Source organism: Lacerta agilis, chromosome 6, assembly GCF_009819535.1.
Source record: "Lacerta agilis isolate rLacAgi1 chromosome 6, rLacAgi1.pri, whole genome shotgun sequence".
NCBI lineage: Eukaryota > Metazoa > Chordata > Lepidosauria > Squamata > Lacertidae > Lacerta > Lacerta agilis.
Window position 1 is genome coordinate 68,416,667 of NC_046317.1, and position 22,010 is coordinate 68,438,676.

A 22,010-nucleotide genomic window follows, 5' to 3' on the forward strand; every position below is an offset into this window, starting at 1 on the left:
GTGCCGCCGCCATGTGATTTCTGTTCTCATCCTGAAGCAAAGTTCTTAACCTGAGGTACTATTTCTGGGTTAGCGGAGTCTGTAACCTGAAGCATCTGTAACCTGAAGCATCTGTAACCCGAGGTACAACTGTAAATAAATTATTGTAACTGATTAAAACCTTTTTGATAAATTAAAATTATATTCTAAATTAACTGGGCAACAGATTATTAAAAAATATAATTTTAATATAAAAACCAGATTTAAAAGTGCCTTTCTAAAAGAGTCCTCTGTTGTCCCACACAATAAAAAATGGATCTAAGACAAAACTTGCAACACACTTGCATGATTTAAAAATAATGGAAGTATTCATTCTGTTTCCAAACTACTGCTTTTACTTATATACAACTGTATGCAAATCAGGTCAATTACGGTAGTCTGCTACTACAATTAATGAACATGGATTTCTTCAGTTGAGCAACAGCCCTGGTCACACTATAAAACCCCACCAACTATTTATGACCTGTCTCTTGCAAGCTTCTGAGGCAATCATCTCCTATCCTGATTTTTTCATGTTTACAGGTTGTATTCATTGCCATGGATTTTGCTCCAGAGAAGAAAGACGCTTTCATCGTAACTCGAGAGATCTGTGCTGGAAGGAAGAAGATCCCCTTGGGGTCCATAGGATGCTTTGTGGAGGGCAAGCACAGCAAAGGCCGTATGGTTGACATGAAGTCCAGGCCTATCATAGCCCTCATGAGCAGCCACATAAGACCTCTCAGCCGACACCAGGCCGCCCTGTTGCTCACCATTGAGAGCCCACAAAAGAGGCATAGCCTGTTCTGCAATGAACAGCTCTTCTCTTCCATTTGCTGCCTGCGGATCCACGATGTGCTGCAACTAAGATATGGCAGAGTGGCGACTGTTGGTATTGTGAGGGGCTTCTGGGAACGGCGCAGGAAACCGGGCAGTGGAGAGCTGAGGATGGTCCTCATTGAGGTGGAGTTGCTGGTGAGGCCATAGCAGGGCTTAGCTTCGGGGTATTCTGGTACTGTTCTGCTCCTGTTAATGGCCAAGTGTTTAGTTGCTGTGGAGCAAAGCCTTCAAATTCCCCATTTTTCATCACAGGTCCTTCTCTGAATCCCCTAATCCTTTAGCCTCTTTGTCTATGCATCTTTGCATCGCTTACTCTTTATCACCTATTCTTAAATATATACTTTATGATACCCCCTATATGACCATTCTTAAATGCATAAGGTACTACCTTCAGCAAATGGAATTGTCCCTAAAATAAACTGGTACTGCCATTGCAGCAACAAGTTTGGAAGGGAAAATATAGATCAGGGATGTGGTAGCTCCCATCAGCCCTATCCAGCATGGCCAATGATCAGGAATGATGGGAGATGTAGTCCAACTGATACAGGTTCCCCATCCTTGGTATGGATTATTGCTTCAAAAAAGAAGTATTCTCAACACCAATTATTACTTTCTTTGCTTCTTAAACCAGGATCCAGGAATTATTGCCCTTGGTAACAGCTCCTCCAGGCTGAAAATCGATGCAGGCAAGATTGTCGCTGTTAGCTCCAGTATTACCAACCCCATTTGGTGCAATGAGATTGGCCAAAGATCACTTAAGAAAGGTAAGAGTCGGTGATGAAGTTGCAAGACCTCAGCCCCCTAAAATTTCCAGTTTGTTTGCACAATATTCCTTATTAAAGAGATCTATGGTTTTGAGATTATTGTCCCCTAATTTCTTAGTTCTTGTGATAGCCAGGAAGATAACAAACAAATGAGTTATGCTTTGTGCTTTGCGACCTTTGTGTGACTGGTAGTGTGTTTGTGTGCTTGTAAGAGACATGCCTGTTATGTAATAGAAATGCCCTTCCCCTCTCTGGGTGTGGCCCCCAACATAACTCAGTGGGAATGAGCTGGAACCTTAGTCTTGCCTGGGCACTGAGTCCTAGCTAGTTGCTGTTAAAAATAAATACAACCACTGAAGTTCTCCTGACCACCTGCTGACCTCCTGCCACTTCCTGTCATTAGGGCAGACCCACTGCAAATTTTCTTTCCCAAATTCACAGGGCAAGAGCAAGCAGCAATACCATGTGTTATGTATGGGAACCAATAGAAGCTGTTCAACCACCTTACAGGGTCCGCCTCCTGGCGTGACCTAGCCAATTACAGAAGAGCTAGGAGGGCAAACACTCCTATCAGAAACAAGCTAACTAAGGACTTTTGTTCTCTGAACACAGTTTTTGGCGGGAGCGAGTCAGTCTGGCTCGGGCAGGCTCACACGCAGCATGGGTTGTTCTTGAGTTCTAGTTCCATTGTGAATAATAAAGGACATTTGGAACCAACACTGACTTTGCCTCTTATCCTAGCTGAGTACATAACACCATGTGATCTGAAAGGGACTTCACAAGATCTCTTCCAGTGCCAGAGAGGGTGCTGGGATGCAACTCAAAATCTAGCTACCCCAGGCAATTGCTTGGATTGCTTGGCAGTTGGGCATAAAACACAGGGCAGCATTTCAAGGCATCATAGTCTTGTACCCATGGGATGGGCCTTACAGTCCTCAGTGATCTGCAATTCTGATCACAGGGAGGAGAGTAAGAATGTTCAGACTGTCCCTCTTTCAGGTTTCCCTGGGGGTCTGCAGGCCCTCAATGTTAAGGTTGCCATATTTCAAAAAGTAAAAACCAAGACACCCCGAAAGCTGTTGAGCTTTTTTAGTTTACTTGCCAAAGATCCAGGACAAATTGCCCCCCTGGATGTCACTTCTGCCTATGAAATCCCTGTAATGTCCAGGAAATTCTGGACAGATGGCAGCCCTACTCCATGTTGTAGTTGTGGGACTACAACTACCGTCAACCCTGACCATTGATCATGCTGGCTGAGGCTGAGGTGAATTGGAGTTCAGCAGCAACATCTGGAGAGCCATGTGTCCCCCATATGTCCTTGCTTTAGGTATTTTGGCTCTCGTGGTGAAGGTAGGGTTAATAACAGGACCGCCATTTACCATACCCCAACTGTTCTTCTAGAGGGCAGTTACATAATGGAGCACTTGGCAGAGGATGATGCTGAGGCAGCATGGGAACATGACGTCCTGCAGAAGATGGAAGGCATCATGAAGGGCATCCAGGGCCATTGCAACTCCTGCTACCTAGACACTACCCTCTACAGGTTTGTTCAGTATTGGCTCTAGTTGGGGTCCAGCTCTGTGATCTCTCCATCGTTCCACACTGCCTCTTGCATTCAGCAATGCATTCAGCAAACTCTTCTCCCCTTTATTTTGCTGCCCTTTTCTGATCATAGTGCTTTGGTCTTTTTTGAAATCTTCATGGTACCGTCCTTCCTGTAAAATGGCCAGCTAGACCAGGAGTAGCCAACATGGGCCCTACAGATGGACTCCACATTTGGAAGCTCTATGCCTCCAAATGCCAGTTGTTGGGAATGGCCGGGGGTGGGGAGTGCTGTTGCGCTCATGTCCTCCTTTCATGCTTCCCATGGGCATCTGATGGCACACTGGAGAACAGGGATGTTGGACTAGATGACACATTGATCTGATCCAACATGGTTCTTTTTATGTTCTTAGGACTGCAATTTCCACCATTCTCACCATTGACCATGCCTGATGGAGCTGATGGAAGCTGTAGTTTAGCAGCATATGATGAGCTGCTACACATTGACTACTAGACAAAGCCAAAGTGGTACCCAGCCCTTGGAGGGCCAGTTCCATCAGCAGCTACACTAGGAAGTTGCAGGCCATGGTCCCCATTTTGCACAAGGGTGATGACCTCCCTTTCTATTTCAGTTCACGTGTTTTACGTGCACGTTTCTTTGCAGTTTATTCAGCTTCTCCTCTGCCTTGGATGGCATCCTCTATTCATCTGAGATGCGGGATGCAGCAGTGCAGCAAATCCTGAGGCAGCAGATTGTGCAACCCTTGAGACAGTGAGTTCTATTGCATTTTCAAAGTGCTTGTACTCTGTGGTATTCATGTGCTCAGTGGTAGACGATAATTTATTAAAGGAATAAGGGAACTTTGGACTGGACTTTTCATCCTGCTTAATTAAGCGGGTCAATAATAGAAAATACCATACTGTAGAGGTAGGGAACAGCTAGTGGGGCCAGATCCTGATCTCCCCACTCCCACAGACCATGTTGACAGGTAAGCAGGCATTGGCTACACGATAAGGATCTCTCTAGTGCGGGAAATCCTATCTGGGCTTGCTGTCACCACTGATAAGTCAATTGGCACTGCAGCAAGCCTCACTTGTCAAGTAACAATTGTGAGTGCACTTAAAGGTTCCCAGCGGTTTCTTTGCAGCCATGTCTCTACCTGCCTCACACCTGATGTCACCTGTGGCATTTGAGGGAAATGGCCTTCCCGGGCCAAACTGGAACCCATGCCAGGCCTGATTAAGCCCACAGGCCAGAGGTTCCCCACTGCTGCCTTACTTATTTTAGGAAATTCACAAGGGGCAAGAACTCTTTCCCCTGGCCAGTGAAAATTAGTATGCAGTGTGGTTGAAAGAACTGATCAGAATGTCCACAGAAGTAATTATTGGTGTGATTACGACAGCTTCTCAAAGAGCAAATTGCTGGCCTGTGTTAATTAGTACAGAGCAGGGGGTTGGGAAATGAATCAGGCTAAACTCCAAGAGATGACATTGTAGCAGCATGCCCACTTGCCCCACCGCTGCTAGAGAAGTAGCACTGGCATCAACGCTGACTTCTGGTGACATCTCACCCAAACCTGCTGCTGCTGCTTTGCACCACAGAGGCACAACCTAGGTGAGGGGTGCAGCAGGGGTGCAGCGCAATAGCAGCAGCTGGGTGGGGCAGCACTTCCCATTTCCCCTCAAGCCGTGAAACAGGATGCACCACCCCATCTTTAGATGTTGCTGCAGTATCACTCCTCTCACCTCTGACCAACAGCCAAGATGAATTGCGGCTTCCACCAGCACCAGCCAACGTCTGGACAGCCACATGTTCCCCACCCCTGCTTTATAGTGAAGTCGTAACTGGCTGAAAATAGTATCAATATTGCACCATTTTTATCGTAACCTGCGTATATTTACTCACACCACTAATATAATCTAGAATAAAACAATCAAATGTGTAGGGATGTCGTTGTCTCGACGGGTGTACGAAACGCTAAGGAGTCTGGCGATAGAGAGAGTGGTGAGACTACTCTCTATTGCCAGACTCCATAGCGTTTCGTACACCCGTCGAGACAACGACATCCCTACACATTTGATTGGCACGACCACAGCAACCATCTCCATATCCAGCACTGTCGGTCTTTGGGACCTTCATCTGAATCATATGATCTACACAGGACTTGCTGAACTCTTGTGTTATGGATTTCTAGTAGAATGAGTATCCTCCTGCATGTTTTGCAGATTCATTTTGTTTTATTCTAGATTATATTACTCGTGTGAGTAAATATACAGAGATTACGATAAAAATGATGCAATATTGATACTATTTTCAGCCAGTTACATTTGGTGTATGCTTATTATTCGTGATACGTAACTTAGGTTTTTTTGGTGTTTGATTATAGTGAAGTCGTGCATTTCACTGCATCATATACATTTCATGGAATTCATAAAACACGTTACTGTTAAGAGAAAATAGAGCCATAACCTTAATTTTTTCAGGTAGCCCTTGAAGGAAATCTCCCTGTTATCATGCAAACACCAGCACATCTGCTTCCAGGTGCAGATTTTAAGGATCTTCTTTGCACCATTGAATGAACTGGCTTCTCAGGAAGGCATGAGCTGATGTTCAATGGCTCATCTAGTATTTTCCCTTTATACTCTCCACTTCCCCCAAGTGATAGGAATTTGCAGGGCTGTCTATTACAAGGTCAGTTTCATGGAGAGAATGCCGGCTGTTTTGTATTGTATTTGTATAGTCAAAGAGACTAAACAACATATTTAGCTTTAAAAAAATGTAATTATACACATTGAGCATGGACAAGACACAGCAGGATTAACCTTGAAACAGCATCAGTTTCTGCCAAAGCAGCTGCATTCCCTTGCAGCTCCCTGGGGCTGGTTTTTTTCCCAGGCGGTCCCAAAAGCAGACATTTCTTTCTCTGGCTAAAGACAAAATTGTGAGCAGGCAGGTGCAACCATCATTCCTAGATGATCTGGGTTGCCCATTAATGAGCATTCATTGTAAGCAGGCATGCACATAGCTCATGCAAGTATTGATCTTTCCCAGGCATGGCTATGTGGGAGCTGAGAATGTGATGAACTTGAGGAGGTTGCTGCGATGCGACAGCTTTGTTACAGAAGAGAAAGGTAAGGGACAATGTCATCATAGTCCATTCAATGCACCTCTGGGGCATAGCTGTCAACTTTCCCTTTTTTTGCGGGAAATTCCCTTGTTCCAGCGCCGTTTCCCATTGCAAAAAAAGGGAAAGTTGACAGCTATGGCCGTTTCCCAATGCAAAAAAAGAAAAAGGAAGGTTGACAGCTGCGCTCTGGGGGCACGGGGAGGTCACTTTGCCACTGCTTGCTTCCCCCCTCCCCTAAAAAATACACTCAGACACTTTGAAGTATCTGGAATATGCCCACAAAGAGTGTGCAAACTAGGAGTATGCAAACTAGGAGTATTGCTGCAGACCTTTTGCTATCCTAATGGAGACTACTGTTGACAGATCCAGAGGAGTTTCTGAATGTCCTTCTCAGAGAGGTCTTGGCTGTAGAACCCTTGCTCAAAATCAGGTATGGCTTTGATCTGTTGATCTTTTTTTTTAAAAAAATCTTGGCTCTGAGGGCCAGTCACCAGGGCACCATGTGACTAGGGATGCCAACTCTTGGATTCATAAAATCTGGTGACCAGGCAAGGCCTAGGATTGGAGCCCATTTCAGTGCAGCAATGGGTGTGGGTGGGAGCCTAGCTGTGTCACATGGATGAGGACAGACGGCATTGAGTTGAGATAGGTTGGGAGGTGAAGCACAGCAGTTTTTCAGTAGGAAGGAGCCCAACACAAAAGCTGTTAATTTCCCTAAGAGGAACAGCTTCTATAAATTGGCTGAAATTGAGAGGGCGGGGAAAACAACTTGAAAGCAAGAAAACAACGGCCTGGTCAATATTATACCCCAATAATGACATTTTTAAAAACATAGTGGTAGTAGTCAAGCCATACACAGCTACTTGTGCTGTTTTGATTGGGAAGGTATGGCTTGGTCCAGATTCTTTGCCTCCAGGCAAACACTGGAGGAAAAAAAGCTATGGGTAGCACACAGCCACCTCCACAGTTAAGCCTCCAGAGGTAGCATTTGTTGCTCTCTCTTGCAATGCAATTAATATGTTCCTGCAGTAGATCTTGGTCCTGATAAATGTGTGTGGTTTTGCTGGCCTTAGAGCAAGTGATTCGTCTTCCATGCCACTTTTGTACAGACTTTTACTAGACAGTGCGGTTGTGATAGTGGGTTAACATTGGTATACATCTACACGTACATAATATGCTTCAAAACAACTGAGCTTCAAAACTTCTTCCCCCTGAAAATTTAGGTCAGACAACGAAGTGCTAGAATATAATTGTTACCAGATCCTTGCAGAGAAAGATGCTACAATCGAAGTGCCCACTGTGCAGCAGCTACTGGAAAAATCCCTGCTCTCACATGGCTTAAAGCTGGATGAGGTATGCAACTGGCTTTAGGTAGCACTGTGTATATTTCAAGGTTAGAATATTGGATTCTTGGTGTTTTAAAGACCTCAACAACAACCAAGAACGATCTATTCAGGAGCAGTTCTGTTTGGACCACTCCATCTTGAGCCAACTTATAGCAAAAAACATACACTCTTCAAAAAGGTCTGTTTCTTCCAGATTCCTTCATGCCTCATCTTACAGATGCCTAGGTTTGGGAAGAGCTATAAGAAGTTTTCATCGGTATTTCCCTCTCTCGAGCTTGACCTCACAGATATGGTGGAGCAAGGTAAATCAAAGATTTGATACTGGTTGGGTTTGATGTTACTAAAAACCGATTGAAGACTACTGTAACAAACCTGGGTTCTTTTTCTATGATTGTAGCTCCACGAGTGTGTTGTGTTTGTGGAGGAGAGGCAGCCCACAGATGCTCACGGTGCCAACTGGATTCCCTCCTGCATCCCAAACTCATGAAACTGTTTGAGAACCTTTCTAAGGTACGAAGGAGCAATGAATGATTATTTCATGATAGAAAGGTCAGTGGGAGGGTTCTGTAATGACATTGGCAAGAGTTGCTAGCAGGTAGCCAAATGGTCCATGTGAACAATGAGCCTTTGTCTTTAGGTTTTTTATTAAATTTTCATAACTTTAACCAATTAATTTCAAATCTGTTACACATTTCTGTTGCAATTTGACTTACCACCATTCATTCCATGCTTTTTTTACACCCATCCCTTTTACTTACTGCATAATATCACACATTTCATCTAATACATAGTCCTCTATTTCATATATTATCATTTTCTTCCTGTTGCTCAAATTTCAAATGCTGCTCACAATTTCATTTGGTCATCAATTTTTTTCAAAAAACCCAAAAAAGGCTTCTATTCCATAAATGGTGCATCATATCGATCTCTTACTTTGGCTTCTAGCTTTGCCAGTACCGCTTAATAACTGTGAGCCTCTGTCTTCATCTTCAGGGATTTATTGCTACAGCTTCTTGCACACTTAGTTGTGGAGTTACCCACCCATCAGGCAAGCAAGCAAAAATTTAGGCTTGCCAGCTTTGGCACAATTTCAACAAACAATATTCTCCCTGTAGGTAGAGATGCACATAGTTTTCTCTGCTAGATTTCTGCTGGTTGTGCAACTGTAAAAGGCACAGCACCCTCCCTGAAAAAGTTTGTAAATTTACCTCAAGGAGCTTCCTTCAGAACTGTGTAACCTGCATATTCTCCTTCCTCCTCCACAACATGATAACTTGTATTCTAGTAAACAACACATTCTCCCTCTTGGGAAACCCAAAAGTATGTGCCAACTGATTAGCCTCCCAGAATCCTCTTTGCACAACAAACATTCCAGGTACCTTAGGCAATTTCTTGGCCAAGATTTCCGGTTACAGTGAAAAACCAGCTACACAAATGGCACAGTCTGTACCGGGCTGTCAGCTAGGGGTTTATTATTATTAATTCATTTACAAATTTGCCTTTTACGTTTTTATATCCCAAGGCTATTTACACAGACATGGCTAAAATGGTTTTTCAAACAGTACAAAGAAACCTGAAAATGGGTTTCAAAGCAATGCAAAGTGAACACCTGAAGCAGCGAGGTCTTTTCATGCAGCTGGAGAAGCCTGTCAAAACAAAAATGTTTTCAATTGTTTCTGGAAAATAAAGATGGTGGCCTCCTGCTGTAGCTCAACAGGTTTGCAAAGAACAAGCCTACATTGCTGGACTGCACTGAAGGGTGACACAGTCAAAGTGTGGCACCCAGGATTAGCACAAGGAAACAGAACATTCTTACTAGCAATCATCGAATTCTTACTAGCAATCATCTGTTTCTTTCATCCAGTCACCGTCTCATCGGATTGGACCGAAGCATCCTTACAAAGGACTAGGACCCAACAGCCCTCCCACAAAGCAGCACACCTTGGATCTCTTTGCAGTCCTTTGCATAGAAAGCAGCCATTACGTGGCTTTTGTTAGATACGGCCCATCGAGACACTCCTGGCTTTTCTTCGACAGCATGGCTGGCACACTGCGTAAGCAAGGATCCTGGGCCTTATTTGTGGGGGTTATTCTAAAAATCAGAGCTCTGGAAGCTTCAACACGTGTTTCCAAGTTTTTCTCTCCCTTTCCTATTGGTTCTTACTTCCTCCCTATTTTCACTTAGACATGGCTTGTCATGCTGAATCATGACAACAAATGTAATTACTGTCTTGCTCTTCACAAGCTCACACAATGCTTAACTACAGGCATCCCCCCACTACTTTACGCAGGGGTTACGTTTGGGGCCCCTGTGAGCATAAGTGAAATTGTTTAAAGTGGGGGGGCACCCTCCAAAAAGGCTCTAAATGCCCGTTTCCTGCCTGCTCTCCAGCGCTCTCTCCAACTAGAGTTGAAGTTCTGGGGCCAGCTGAAGGACGCACAGAAAAGCAGCAGCAACATGCAGCAGCTGCGCTACCCAGCCGTCAGCTGCTAGGTGAGGAAGCTGAGCAGACTAAACAAAGCCCTGCTATGCCTCCAGTCTCTTTAGGGCTCCCTCTGTCCTCACCGACATCTTTTTCGGGCTCTGGGGAGGGTTTCCTTGTGAGTCACAAGGACTCTTCAGCTCTCTTCTGCCATTTCCTGGTATGATTCTATAAATAAAAAATGGAGATGTTATATGTACTTCTCCCTGTTTATTTGTTTGTTTTGTAACACAATACAATCTCTGCTTAAAAAAACCTAATAATAATAATAATAATAATAATAATAATAATATTTAGCTGCCTCTTTTTAAACTGTCCCTGTTTTTCTTTAGAGAATGAAAAAGGAACTAACATTCCTGTGGTCAAGGCCTGCCCTCAGATTGGAGACTATCTGGCTATGACACCCGAGGAATTTGCTACTGTGGATACCAAGCAGATGGATGCTTTTTCCCGAAGATTTTTCTGCGATGCTTACACATTCATGTACCAAAAGCCACAGCACGCTTCTTACAAGTATCGGTTCAGAAACTGAGCTCTCTCTGAGCCAGATCTTGGAGAGAGAATTTAAAAGCTCACAAGGACCACCATCTTTCTGTTGGGAGACAGAAGCATGAATGCTGGAACTGTCAGGTTATAGGCTTCTAATAAACCCCACCTCCAACGTAAGGTCTGTGTTATAGCAAGCCACTGCTTTCAAAGCCATATTTTCTGGACAATCATTTTCTGGAATTATCTTCCGGATGACACACTGGTGTAATGGTGGAAGTCCCTCTCCACTTTGCAAGATGCCAAGGAAGACTGTCCAAGTGATTGTGGAGTGTTGCATCTCTACAACACCTGCAAGGTGAGGAGAGAGATTTTCCTGAACACCCCAACCTACCTTGACTGGCAGCAGAGGATGCTGTGCCTGTGCGCCAGATGGGCATCAGCCTTGTTCACTGAAGGCTTCTGAAGCCGCTTTCATCTGGCACTGAAAATGAGCTCTTACACATACATACAATTTATTCCTTGAACATTCATCCTGATTTGCACCTACAAAGCTAGATTATATTCCTTCTTGAGCTTTTATTCCGATTTCTTTGTGGGGAGGTTATAGGACAACTGGCAATTATCTCATTTAATTTGTGGGGTGTTTATACATCTTGTTAATTGTTCACTCATTCTACACTTTACAATGCATTTTCTCACCACCTTCCTGACTGTAAAACCCCCCTTTTAAAAGTGGATTTGCTACAGTAGTGACAAGAGCGCCTTAATTGCTTGAATCCCACCTGCAAAATACTGACAATCTAGAGGTGCCCAAGGCCAGTTCATTTGCAACCATGACCCATGACCCATCTCCCACCCCGAGACCTTTCCTGTACAGCACCCTGCATGTGACTTTAGATCCTGCTGTTTTAGCTTATTGTTTTGTAGTTTTTATATAAATGTTGTTTTTTAAGTATTCTTTTTGCACTGTGTTGTCTTGGCTCCGTCACTGTAAGGGTAGTTTATAAATAAAATAACGAAATGAAAACACCTAACTTCCCACACAGCCCTACCAGCTACTTTTAGAGTAGCAACAAAAGCTTTTGCTTTCACCTCTAATTCCTGCCAACCATATTCTTTTCTGAAGAAAAATTTACATTTTTATTGAATGAGTTGGACTGGTAGTGTGGGAAGAGTGGGAGAGGTGAGAGTCAAGGATTGGTCCTCAGGAAGGTGGGTGCTAGCTTCAAGAGTTCAGATGTGCTACGGAGGATGGTTTGACAAACCTGTCCTCTGGTAAGAGTTCATTTTACACAGCCATGTTCTTTTCCAAGACAAAGATGGATTTGCTCAGTGGGAATAGAACTGGAAGCAATCTCCCTTGGGATATGCAGCTGGAAGCTGGGATATAGTGATTACTGAAGATAGGGGTAGGAGATTTCCCTTAGGTTAACCATCCTGTAGCAGCGCTGACAGAGAAATATTCACATATTCTGAACAAATTTCATTAACAGATGATAAGATTGCAGTCTTAAAACAAAGCATGGATGTATTTGGATAAAATGCTAAGCCATTAAGTGTTATCTTCAGTGTTCTTGGTCTCACACACTTTAGAAACGGTTGCTGGTTTGGTCTCCTGTTCATATTTGTATTAACAGGCATTGATTTGGAAAAATAATAATCAGGCACAGCATCAAAGATCATGTTCTTAACACACCAATGAGTAAAATCCACATCAAGCTGACTCTGTACCTATCATAGATAGATATCTTCAAAAGTCTGGGCTGAAGCTGGTCATTCCATTTCAGTAGACTGAAGCACAGATGAAACTGTGGCACCACATTTCTGAGGGCAACAAAAGAATGATTTTCCAGTAACAATTTATTGTTTCCTGACTGTGAAACCTCAGGGCCCAACCAGTATGAAATAAAGTCAATGGAATTACACATAGTGCATAACATAAAGCAAGAGAAATGATCATCCCCTCATGATCTGTAAATTATAAATAAAACAAGATACTCTAGTGAGCGACTTCGGGGAGATACAAAGGCTCACATATGCAAATGAAAGTTTTGCTTTTTGTTGCCTTGAAGGCTGCTTCTGAAACTCCCCAAGTTTTCATTTGGGCAGAGATGAGGAACCTGTGGCCATCCAGATAATGTTGGACTCAAAGTCCTACCATCTCCAGCCAGCACAGACAATGATCACGGATGATTGCAGTTATACTGCAACATTAGAGAGGGCCACAAATCCCCCACCCCTGTTTTAGAAGTAGCTTGCCAAGTGGTGCAGGGCTGTTGGTAAATCGCCCGGATGCTTCCCAACCCAGCATCACACATGTACTGAGAGTGCCTGCCTGCCACAGGCAGTATGCATCTGATGCAAAGTGTTTATGCAAAATCAATGCATTGTGGGAGTCAGGCATGAGAAATCACACTGCAAAAGACCAAACACTCATAGCACAACAACAAATTACTTCAGAGAAAGCAGGAGGACTTCACTCTGTGATGAGAACCTTTTTTTAAGATCACATAGGCTAGTAGTACTAGTCATCCTTTTTAATCCAGTAAGCAAGTATTAAGGGAGGTCAGCCCTCAATATTTAAACCATTGTCTGAAATAAGAGCATGCCAGTACAAATGAAAAAGCACCATACCAGCTTCTTAATCATGTGACATTTATTAGAGAGCTTTCATTTATAAAATGATGTACTGTATTTGGTAGGTGACTGAAAGTGTAAGTAAACAAAATCAGATGCTGATTGAGAAATGGAATTTTAAACCCAGCAGAGATGAAAATTCTGAGGAGAAAAGGTGACTCCTTCTGGTTGATGAGGCGAATGAGAGATTAAATCCACAAACCAGATAAGCAGAGGCTGTGAGTTGGCAACGAAGCCTGCAAGAGCAGCACCTGCCATGGCTCTCAGCACATACAGTACTTCAGGCTTTCATTTCTTTTGACAGGATTCTAACTAACCAACGAAGAGGAAAAGAGAAGTTTAAGGAAAGTACATTGAAAGTGACCTTGCTAAGTCAAAAATGCAAAAATGAGGGCTTAACAGAAGACTAAGAAGAACTAGGAATTAATCCACAGTGTGTTAAGACTCAAGTCAGGTTGTCACCATAAGGCAGTCTTAGTGCAAAGCTCTTCTCTCCACCCATTCATCTGAGATTATGATGAGAACAGACAGGTCTGGTCCTAGAAGAGACTACTTCCTAAATATATCCATGGAGACTGTAGTGCATATTTTAGAAAAGATGTACAGTTAAAAATTGTAAGTGGCCTAATCTAATGTACAGCCACCAATATGGTTATATTTAATGCCTTTATTTAATAATCAGAAACACCAAAATTGAAATTGTAGAAGTAGATCAATCCACTCCCACCCTGAAAGTGTTAATTCTGTGTACAGGATATTAGCTGCTTTAATTATTCCGTGTGTTGTGTTTCAACTTCAAAATCCTAGAATGATCTCGAAGTAACTGAGTTCTGAAATACGTCTTAATTGTTTTGTGCATTTAGACCACTGAACTCTGAGGTAGGCTCTGAGAACTAAATTAATTTGTTAACTGAACCATTATTGTGTTCCTAAACCATGGTTACTGTTTGTGAAAGTTCAGCAATTAAGCCAGGTAAATCCAGCACTTGCTCCATAAGGAATTAATGACAAAGTTTTAGGAAATAATCTGAAGATTCTGGTTATAACACTGTTAAGCAACCAAAATTTAAGTAACCCTGAATGAACCAGTTAAAGACATTAATACTTAATACAATCAATTATCAGATCAGATCTTTAATTTTCTTAAAACAAGGGAAGGACAACCATTAAACTCTATGCTCTTGTAATCATTTCTGTAGAGTTCGCCTCCAACCAAATGCCTCATGATGTTTATGGTTTTAAAAACATACGTCTAGCGAACGGAAGACAAGTCACAAACTCATTCGATCTCATTCAGAGAGGGCAAGATAATGGACACCAATTAATTAATAAGGTCACCCTTTTAGAATACAGAAGTTTGCCGTCACTGTACCAGGCAACATCACAGAGAAGGTTGAAAGGTCGAACAGTCTTGTATTGTTTGCAAAACATTGTGATGGCTTTTTTAAAAGTTCTGCAAAAGCAACATTTCTTTAAATAATCAGACAGGCTCAATTTCTCTTCTTAGAAGCCATTTGGCTTGTCCCATCTCCTTGGACCACGGGTATAAAAATGGGCTTATTTTACCTCCCCCCAGTTCATCAGAGGCTGCTTCTTAAAGTATTATTCAACTTATGAATACAACTGATTTGGCTGACTTCATCAATCATAATGGATGGCAGTGTAGAAGATTATCCAGACAACCTGAAAGGAAGTACAAACAAGATGATATCAGCAGCAAAGAACCTGATGTTTGGATTCAGTATTTTGCTTTCCTCTTTTTGGATAAGACTGAAACAATACAGGTCATAAAAAGCTTTACTATTAGCTCTGTACTATAACCTGTACAGTACCATTTTAAATTATTGCTTTCTTAAGTAATTTATACTGTTTGTTCCCTCACTCTGATTCCTTCTCATCTAGTAAAATATATTTATGCTTCTTAGGATGGGGATCTGTCTCTTGTTTTACAATATGTGCTCAGGGCCAACAATCAACAAATAAGGAGCATAGATTACCAAAAACAATGCAAAAGATGTCATGAACCCTTCTTTCGTTAGTTCCCAAGTTCCACCATACTCTTCTTCATCTATCTGCTGGAAGCTACTAAAATAGAGGTACAGGACGCCAGCGTTTATCAGGCAGAATCTGGAAGGGAGAAAGAAGCATATTGGAAACCATCACTTTCAACTTGCACAATGTAAAGACATCAGCTGTGTCAGCCCCACTCCACCAGGAAGTTTTCTTTTGCAAGCTGCATTGAAATTAATGGGAGATGCTGAAGAGCACTACTATGCTTTTATGTAGCTCTCATTCCTTTCAACAGAGCATTTGCAGGACAGCTCTCTGGTGGTGTGTGGTTCATTGGTCAGATTAATTTCTTCTACCCTGCCCTTTTCAAGGCAGGGCTACCTCTGAGGACACAGTATATTGCTATACTTGAACCCTTCTGTTAGGGTACTAAATTTACAATATTAATATTAAATTTACATGGCTGACAAAATATATTTATCTTATTTTAAAAAATTGTGCCACCTTTCTGTCTCAAACAGAAGGGTTCAAGATGGCTAACACCAAAAAGTTAATATATATTTTTTTTTAAAAAAAACATTCATATACACACAAGATAGCAAATGATAAAAACAAATTCTCAGGTGGTGCAATGGGTCACTGTGTCTGGCTGTTAACGAGAAGGTTGGTAGTATCAGTGTTAGAAACTGGAATAGGAAAGCTAGGAGCCATGTGGCTCCTGGGACCTGGGGTTGTGGGCACTAAAACAAAATGTCTAGGCGCCATATTTCATTTTAATTTATGCTGCCACGCTACCCAGCAGACCACCTGATTCACCCAGCAGCAAAAAAAGAGACACATCTTGTGCTGCTGCACTGCCACACAAATCAGCTGGTCTGCAGGGTAGCGCAGCAGTGAAAGACGTGCATCTTTTGCTGCCGCAGTGCCCAGCAGACCAGCTGACTGCAGCCAGGCAGGTGGAGATGCTAGGCACCAAAGGTGGTGCTTGGACATCTCCATCCAGCTGCAAAAGGACGGCTAGTTTCAAACGCTGGGTGGTTCAAGTCCACCTAGAGATGACTGTGGACAGGATTCTGGCATTGCAGGACATTTGACTAGATCAGGGGTCTGCAACCTTTAAGACACAAAGAGCCACTTGGACCCATTTCCAAAGGAAAAAAAAAACCTGGGAGCCGCAAAACCATTGCGACATTTAAAACAAATATAACGCTGCATATATTGTTTCTTACCTTAATGCAATAATAATAAATAACGTATAGGAGCCAATGCAAAGTATAATTAGTAAAAACAACAAGAATAAGTTCTTACTTTTTTGCATTGACTCAGGGGCGTACCCAGGATCAAAACTGGGGGGGGGGGCAAGCCATGGTCGTTGAGGTTGTGACATTTCAGCACGGAAAGGCGAATGAAACCAAAATTTTAGGGAAATTATATATAATTATAGCAGTGCTTTATTACAGTAGTTATTACAATTATTTGCTTGGTTTTTTTAAATTTTTATTCTAGTTACATGTCTTATACCAGGGGTGGCCAACTCCCAAGAAACTGTGATCTACTTTCAGCAGTGATCTACCCCCGTTTTGGGGGGTTCAGCTCAAAGTTGTTTTGGGGGGGTGTGGTGGGTGGGAGAGAGGGCTTCCCCCTCTAAGATAGGTTGGCAAGCGACCTAATAAAGAAAGAAAAAGGGGGGTGGGAATGGAAAAGTGGGGTGGAAAAATATAAATTGGGGGTGGGGTGGGGAGAATATCTATTAAAAATATGTAGTAGTTTAAAAAATAAAAATAAAGGGGGAAAATCTTTTTCTTCTTTTTCCTTTTTTTGAAAACAAAAACAAAAGGGGAAGAGAAAAGAAAAAGGGGGGATAGAGGGAGAAAAGGGTAATAATAAAAATTCAAATAGAGTGGCTGCAGCAGCTGTGGGGGGTGTTTGTTTGTTTTTCGTTTGTTTGTTTGTTTTAAAAATGGGATTTCTCCCCTTGGATTAAAAAAGGAGGGGAGGAAGAAAAAGAGAGGGGGGTGGGAGAGCAAGGCAAAAAGCCAAAAAGCAAAAAACAGGTTTGAGGGGGGGATCGCGCCAGGCACTGCAGCGCGCCGGCCTTGGGGCTCTGGGTCCCCGAGCCGCCCTTGGGGCCGTCGTTGAGCATGTACACCGCCCGCAGCGAGCGCTGGCGAAGCACCGGTTGGCGGAGGTTTCAGAAGCAGCCCGGACGTTTTCGCTGCCGCCGCCCCAAAGCAGCTCTACTTCATCCTGTCGGCGACCATCACCGCCCTCCCGTCACGGCGACGCCTGGCCCGCCTGCTCCACCCTCCGCGCGGCCGCTTTGAAAAGGATTCCGCCCGACAGGGGCTGCTCAGAACAGGGGCTGCTCCAATCGCCGCCGCCACCTCCCGCTGCCTTTATTATCCCGACTCTTTTCTCTCTCTCTCTCTCTCTCGATAACTCGCAAAGCCCAGCTCCTTCTTCTCCCCGCCCTAACGCCACCCTCATTGGCACGTTCCCCTCAAACAGGAACAGGCATCCCGGCGGCTCATTGTCCGGACGAAGCGTCGCTCTCCCGTGCCCGCCTCCCGCCTTCATCCTCAGTGGCTACCTCGGCGGTAAGGCCCCGGCTCCGAGCCTATGCGCCAAGGCGGGCGATCTGTCCTGCCAATCGGCACGCCGAGGTGGTAAAAGCTCAGCCCTCCCCACACGCTTATTGGTGTGAAGAAGTCGCTTCCTCTCTCTGGGAGTGGTCAAGGTGGACATCAATCTTGGGTCTGTCCTCGGGAACCCCGAGAGGGCTGAGAAAGACCGCCCAGCTGTTCAACGTTGATGCGGATTATTCATGATTTTTTTGGCCCTTTTTTTGCCGATAACCATTTAATTATTATTGAAAGGGCATTGAAAGGGGGCATGCCGGAGCCGCGGGAGACCTGTCAGAGAGCCGCATGCGGCTCCGGAGCCGCAGGTTGCTGACCCCCGGACTAGATGAACCTCGGGTCCCTTCCAAATCTATAATTCTATGATATGGCATCAAGGGGGGGGGGAACTAAGTCAAACACCCAGTAAGCCAAAGGCCTCCAAGGGGTGGGGGGACAGAGACCTTAAACATCATTCAAGGAGATTGAAATATCTCAGATAATGCGTTCCCTAATCTAGGCTTGGCAACAAAGAATATTACACATTCCCACCAACTGAACTTCAGGTGGAAGAGCACAAACAACAGGGGCTCCTCCTGATGATCTGAGAAAGCAGGCCTACCCAACAAGCAATATATCCTAGCTCGGATAAAGGCAATAATTGGCAATTCTAAACTGAGCTCAGAAACAAACCAGAAATCAGTACAAAAATCAAGTCGGATGTTGCAAATAGCCAGCTCTAGTCAACAATCTTGCCAGGTGAAATTTCTAGGTCCTCTTCAAAGTCAGCTCACATGAACTTCATGACTGAGCAGAGATTTAAATATTGGGTTCTTTAAGATCAGTATGCTAATAATTACACCACAATGTCATTCAAGTTAAGCTAAGCTGATGAAGCAACTGAATTTCCCCACACAATTTTAGAGGGATTATCTTTCTCCCTAACATTTCCTATCCTAATGCCCTGTAGTTAAATGTGGTTATGAATTTGCAAGCAAGGCCACAGCAAGCACTAGTCTGAAATCGCCAAACTCTCTCCCCACACTCCAACATAGACCTCAGAGTTTACAAAAAATGGATGACTAAGACATGTGCAAGAACTTTAAATGGTATTTTGTTTACTAACTTTATATTCCTTTGTCACAGCTAAGATGATACAGCACATTCTTACCAACTTCACTGACAAAAACATCTTTAGGTGCTATTCATGTACAGAACTGAAACATTTAAAATATCAAAGCAACTATATTAAGGTCTACCTGCCTTTGGGCATCTTTGGGAGAAGTAAAGGCTAAGGACAAAACTGAAATTCAGAGTGCAGTCCCTAAGACGGTTGAATAGCCACAGCAGGCACCGTGATTCTCTGGTGGTTTGACTTCCCCCAGAGATGCATTCCATTGTCTCTTGAGAATGAGAGATGCCAAATATATATAGGCCTCTTGAGTTGCTAGTGTTACTGTACACTGACTGCATAAAGCACTACATATTAAAAAAAACAACCCGCTTGTTTTCCTAGACATTTCTGGGTATGTTATGGCCAACTTCCCCCCCTTTCCCCCCTCTATCCAGTGAAAGAAAGACATTATTCTCTATTTTCCCACAAAATACACTGCAAAAAATTTGCAGGCTCACCATCTGGGAGTTGCCAACTCACAACGATTTATAATGCAATGTATATGGGAAATGAATTTCAGATCTAGGGTTTAGAATTATCCAACTTGTCATTTCAGCTGTTTCCAACTTCTTTTGGCAACTTTTTCAATACATAACAAAAACAAAAACAAGAAGAAACAAAAACTTACATTGCTATGCCCACAAATCCTTTCAATGGAACAATGCCCCAGATCACTCCCAAAATAACAGCAATGATCTGCCGGAACCAGTAAATCACATCTAGAAATTCATCCTGTGGAGAAGAGACAAAAATAAAAGTTCATATGGATCTGTAATTCATGTATCTTACAAAATGCCCCTTTGGACAAAAAGAAGAAGCTCTGAAGATACATTTTGGGCTAGATGAGATGGAGATAATAAATAACTGTCAGTACTTCCAACTTAATAAAGGCTAAGTCTCAAGTTTCTTCTAACGTATTAAGGAAATATTCTAACATGAAGTAGTAGTATCCTGAACTGAATCACTAAGACCAACACTGTAAATGTCAAACACTACCAACCAATGAGCATTTCATACTTGGTTCTGTTCTATGATGCTATTTTTTATAAAAGGAAGGAAGATAAGCCATTCAACAGGCATCAAAAGACAATAGAAGAACCAAAGCCAAAGCTTGGTTAGGTCACACTACCAGGCACCCTACTTTTGGAGGAAAAACAGTAGTGTTTTGGGTTGATAAAAATTTAACACCACTGGTGCTACTCACTGTCGAATTTAAAACACTTTCATATGTGTTGCCCAACCCTATTTATTTAAAAGACCACCCCACAGAATTCAGTGAGTTTTGCTCCCAGGCGTGCTATACTGTCAAAGCTCACTGACTTTGAAGTAACAGGTGGGTAGCCGTGTTGGTCTGCCATAGTCAAAACAAAATCGAAAATTCTTTCTAGTAGCACCTTAGAGACCAACTGAGTTTGTTCCTGGTATGAGCTTTTGTGTGCATGCACACTTCTTCAGATACACTGAAACAGAAGTCCAGTGTATCTGAAGAAGTGTGCATGCACACGAAAGCTCATACCAGGAACAAACTCAGTTGGTCTCTAAGGTGCTACTAGAAAGAATTTTCGATTTTGTTTTGACTTTGAAGTAGTTTGTCAGAGGACTTCCTACAAGGCAACAGCAGAGCCAGAATCCAGATCAAGTATTTCCAGTTCCACAGCCTGCCTCCAGCAGGCGGGGAGGGGGGGGGGGTCCTACAGAATAACGCAAGAGCAATCTGAAATTGACAGGAAAGGACTTCCAACTCCCAATTGTTTAACCACCGCGGACTTTGAGCCCTGACAGTCAAGTATCAGAACTAGGGAGAGACGCGCCTTTGGCTCCCCACGCTTTTACTATTCTGCACGCTGGGTTCATTATAAGCCACCTTGTAGTGACATTTACTCCGAAAAGCCACTTGAATATATATATATTCTGGATAAATTGTATTTCTGAAATGACAGGTGGTGGTGATGGGGGAGGGGGAGTAACCAGCCGTGGGTTTGGGGGAGTAAGGACTCAGCACGAATCTCAGGAGCCATTCGGCTCCGGTGGGCGGACCTCGGGAGTCCCGTAAGGAAGGAAGCAGAGCAGGTCCCACTACTACCCCGGGAGGCTCTGCCCGCCACTGGCGCAGCCGACGCCGCAGGTGCCCCTCGAGTCGCCGCAGCCGAGGCTCCGGCCAAGGGTCTCCCGCGGGGCCTAGGCTCCCCGTCGCCGAGGTAGCGCGGCCCGGTCTAGGCCTCACCTTGTCCTCCCAGGCGGAGTCGCTCCGCAGCGCTTTGCCCCACAGCGAGCCCTTCAAGGCGCCGCCGCCGTTGGCCACCAGGTGCTGCTGCGGGTGCGACGTCGGCTCCTCCTTCCGCCGGCCGCCGCTCATCGTCCTCTGCCGCCGCCGCCGCTGCCTCCCTCCCTCCCCACCGGGCCGCCCTCCCCCCGCAACACTCCACGCTCTCTCGCAGCACGGAAGGCACCCCCCGCGCGTCCACGTGAGCGCCGGCCCGCCGCCCAACCAATCGCGTCGCCCAGTGCGGGCCCACGCGGCTCCGGTCACGTGGCCGGAGCGCGCTACGGCGATAGAGATGGGCCATATTGCGGCTGCTTGTGGCCTCCGCCGGCGGAGGCAGCGCAGACTGGCGACTGGAGGAGGGAGGAGCACGTGGCTGCTGAATCGCACGGTTGGAAAGGGGACCCCCGAGGGTCATCTAGTCCGACCCGCTGCAGTGCAGGAATAACTGAGTAGAGTAACACTGTAAAAAGGGGCGGAGCAGGGCTACCTGTTATATATAAGAGAGAGAGAGAGAGAGAGTTACAATGTGCTTTTATTAATTCTTTCCCAACCAGCCGGGCTAGCCCAGGACATTTTGGCACCAGAGGTGAACCACAAAATGGTGCTCTCCTCCCTGCCAGGGAAGAAAGGAGGAGTGAAGATTTGCCACCCCTGTCGATCCTTTTGCCTGAGGCAGTTGCCTCACCTTGCCTTAGAGG

General features: G+C 44.2%; 2 protein-coding genes across 2 annotated transcripts; one reads left to right on the forward strand and one right to left on the reverse strand.

Moving 5' to 3' along the window:
* The first annotated feature begins 576 nt into the window (after nucleotides 1-576).
* Nucleotides 577-10,979, forward strand: LOC117048895 (ubiquitin carboxyl-terminal hydrolase CYLD-like). The gene is made up of 11 exons (XM_033153320.1): nucleotides 577-990; nucleotides 1,487-1,619; nucleotides 3,021-3,162; nucleotides 3,826-3,933; nucleotides 6,214-6,293; nucleotides 6,653-6,719; nucleotides 7,513-7,642; nucleotides 7,829-7,937; nucleotides 8,033-8,145; nucleotides 9,500-9,689; nucleotides 10,451-10,979. Exons 1-11 carry the CDS (start codon nucleotides 577-579, stop codon nucleotides 10,648-10,650), a joined length of 1,686 nt encoding a protein of 561 aa, XP_033009211.1. The 3' UTR covers nucleotides 10,651-10,979.
* Nucleotides 10,980-13,245: 2,266 nt separating this feature from the next.
* Nucleotides 13,246-21,435, reverse strand: RAB5IF (RAB5 interacting factor). Its single transcript, XM_033153321.1, has 4 exons — nucleotides 21,271-21,435; nucleotides 19,675-19,778; nucleotides 15,242-15,371; nucleotides 13,246-14,927 (listed from the first exon to the last, which is right to left on the reverse strand). The coding sequence occupies exons 1-4, from the start codon at nucleotides 21,400-21,402 to the stop codon at nucleotides 14,886-14,888; spliced, it is 408 nt and encodes a 135-aa protein (XP_033009212.1). The 5' UTR covers nucleotides 21,403-21,435; the 3' UTR covers nucleotides 13,246-14,885.
* Nucleotides 21,436-22,010: the final 575 nt, after the last annotated feature.

Excerpts from the sequence above, each read along its gene's own strand:
- RAB5IF (XM_033153321.1), bottom strand. The coding sequence starts at position 21,402 with ATGAGCGGCGGCCGGCGGAAGGAGGAGCCGACGTCGCACCCGCAGCAG. Across the intron at positions 19,779-21,270 it reads ACTCCGCCTGGGAGGACAAG|GATGAATTTCTAGATGTGAT; the intron begins GTGAGGCCTAGA and ends TCTTCTCCACAG. Across the intron at positions 14,928-15,241 it reads CATCTTTTGCATTGTTTTTG|GTTGTCTGGATAATCTTCTA; the intron begins GTAATCTATGCT and ends ACTTCCTTTCAG.
- LOC117048895 (XM_033153320.1), top strand. The coding sequence starts at position 577 with ATGGATTTTGCTCCAGAGAAGAAAGACGCTTTCATCGTAACTCGAGAG. Across the intron at positions 991-1,486 it reads TCATTGAGGTGGAGTTGCTG|GATCCAGGAATTATTGCCCT; the intron begins GTGAGGCCATAG and ends TTCTTAAACCAG. Across the intron at positions 9,690-10,450 it reads CAGCATGGCTGGCACACTGC|AGAATGAAAAAGGAACTAAC; the intron begins GTAAGCAAGGAT and ends GTTTTTCTTTAG.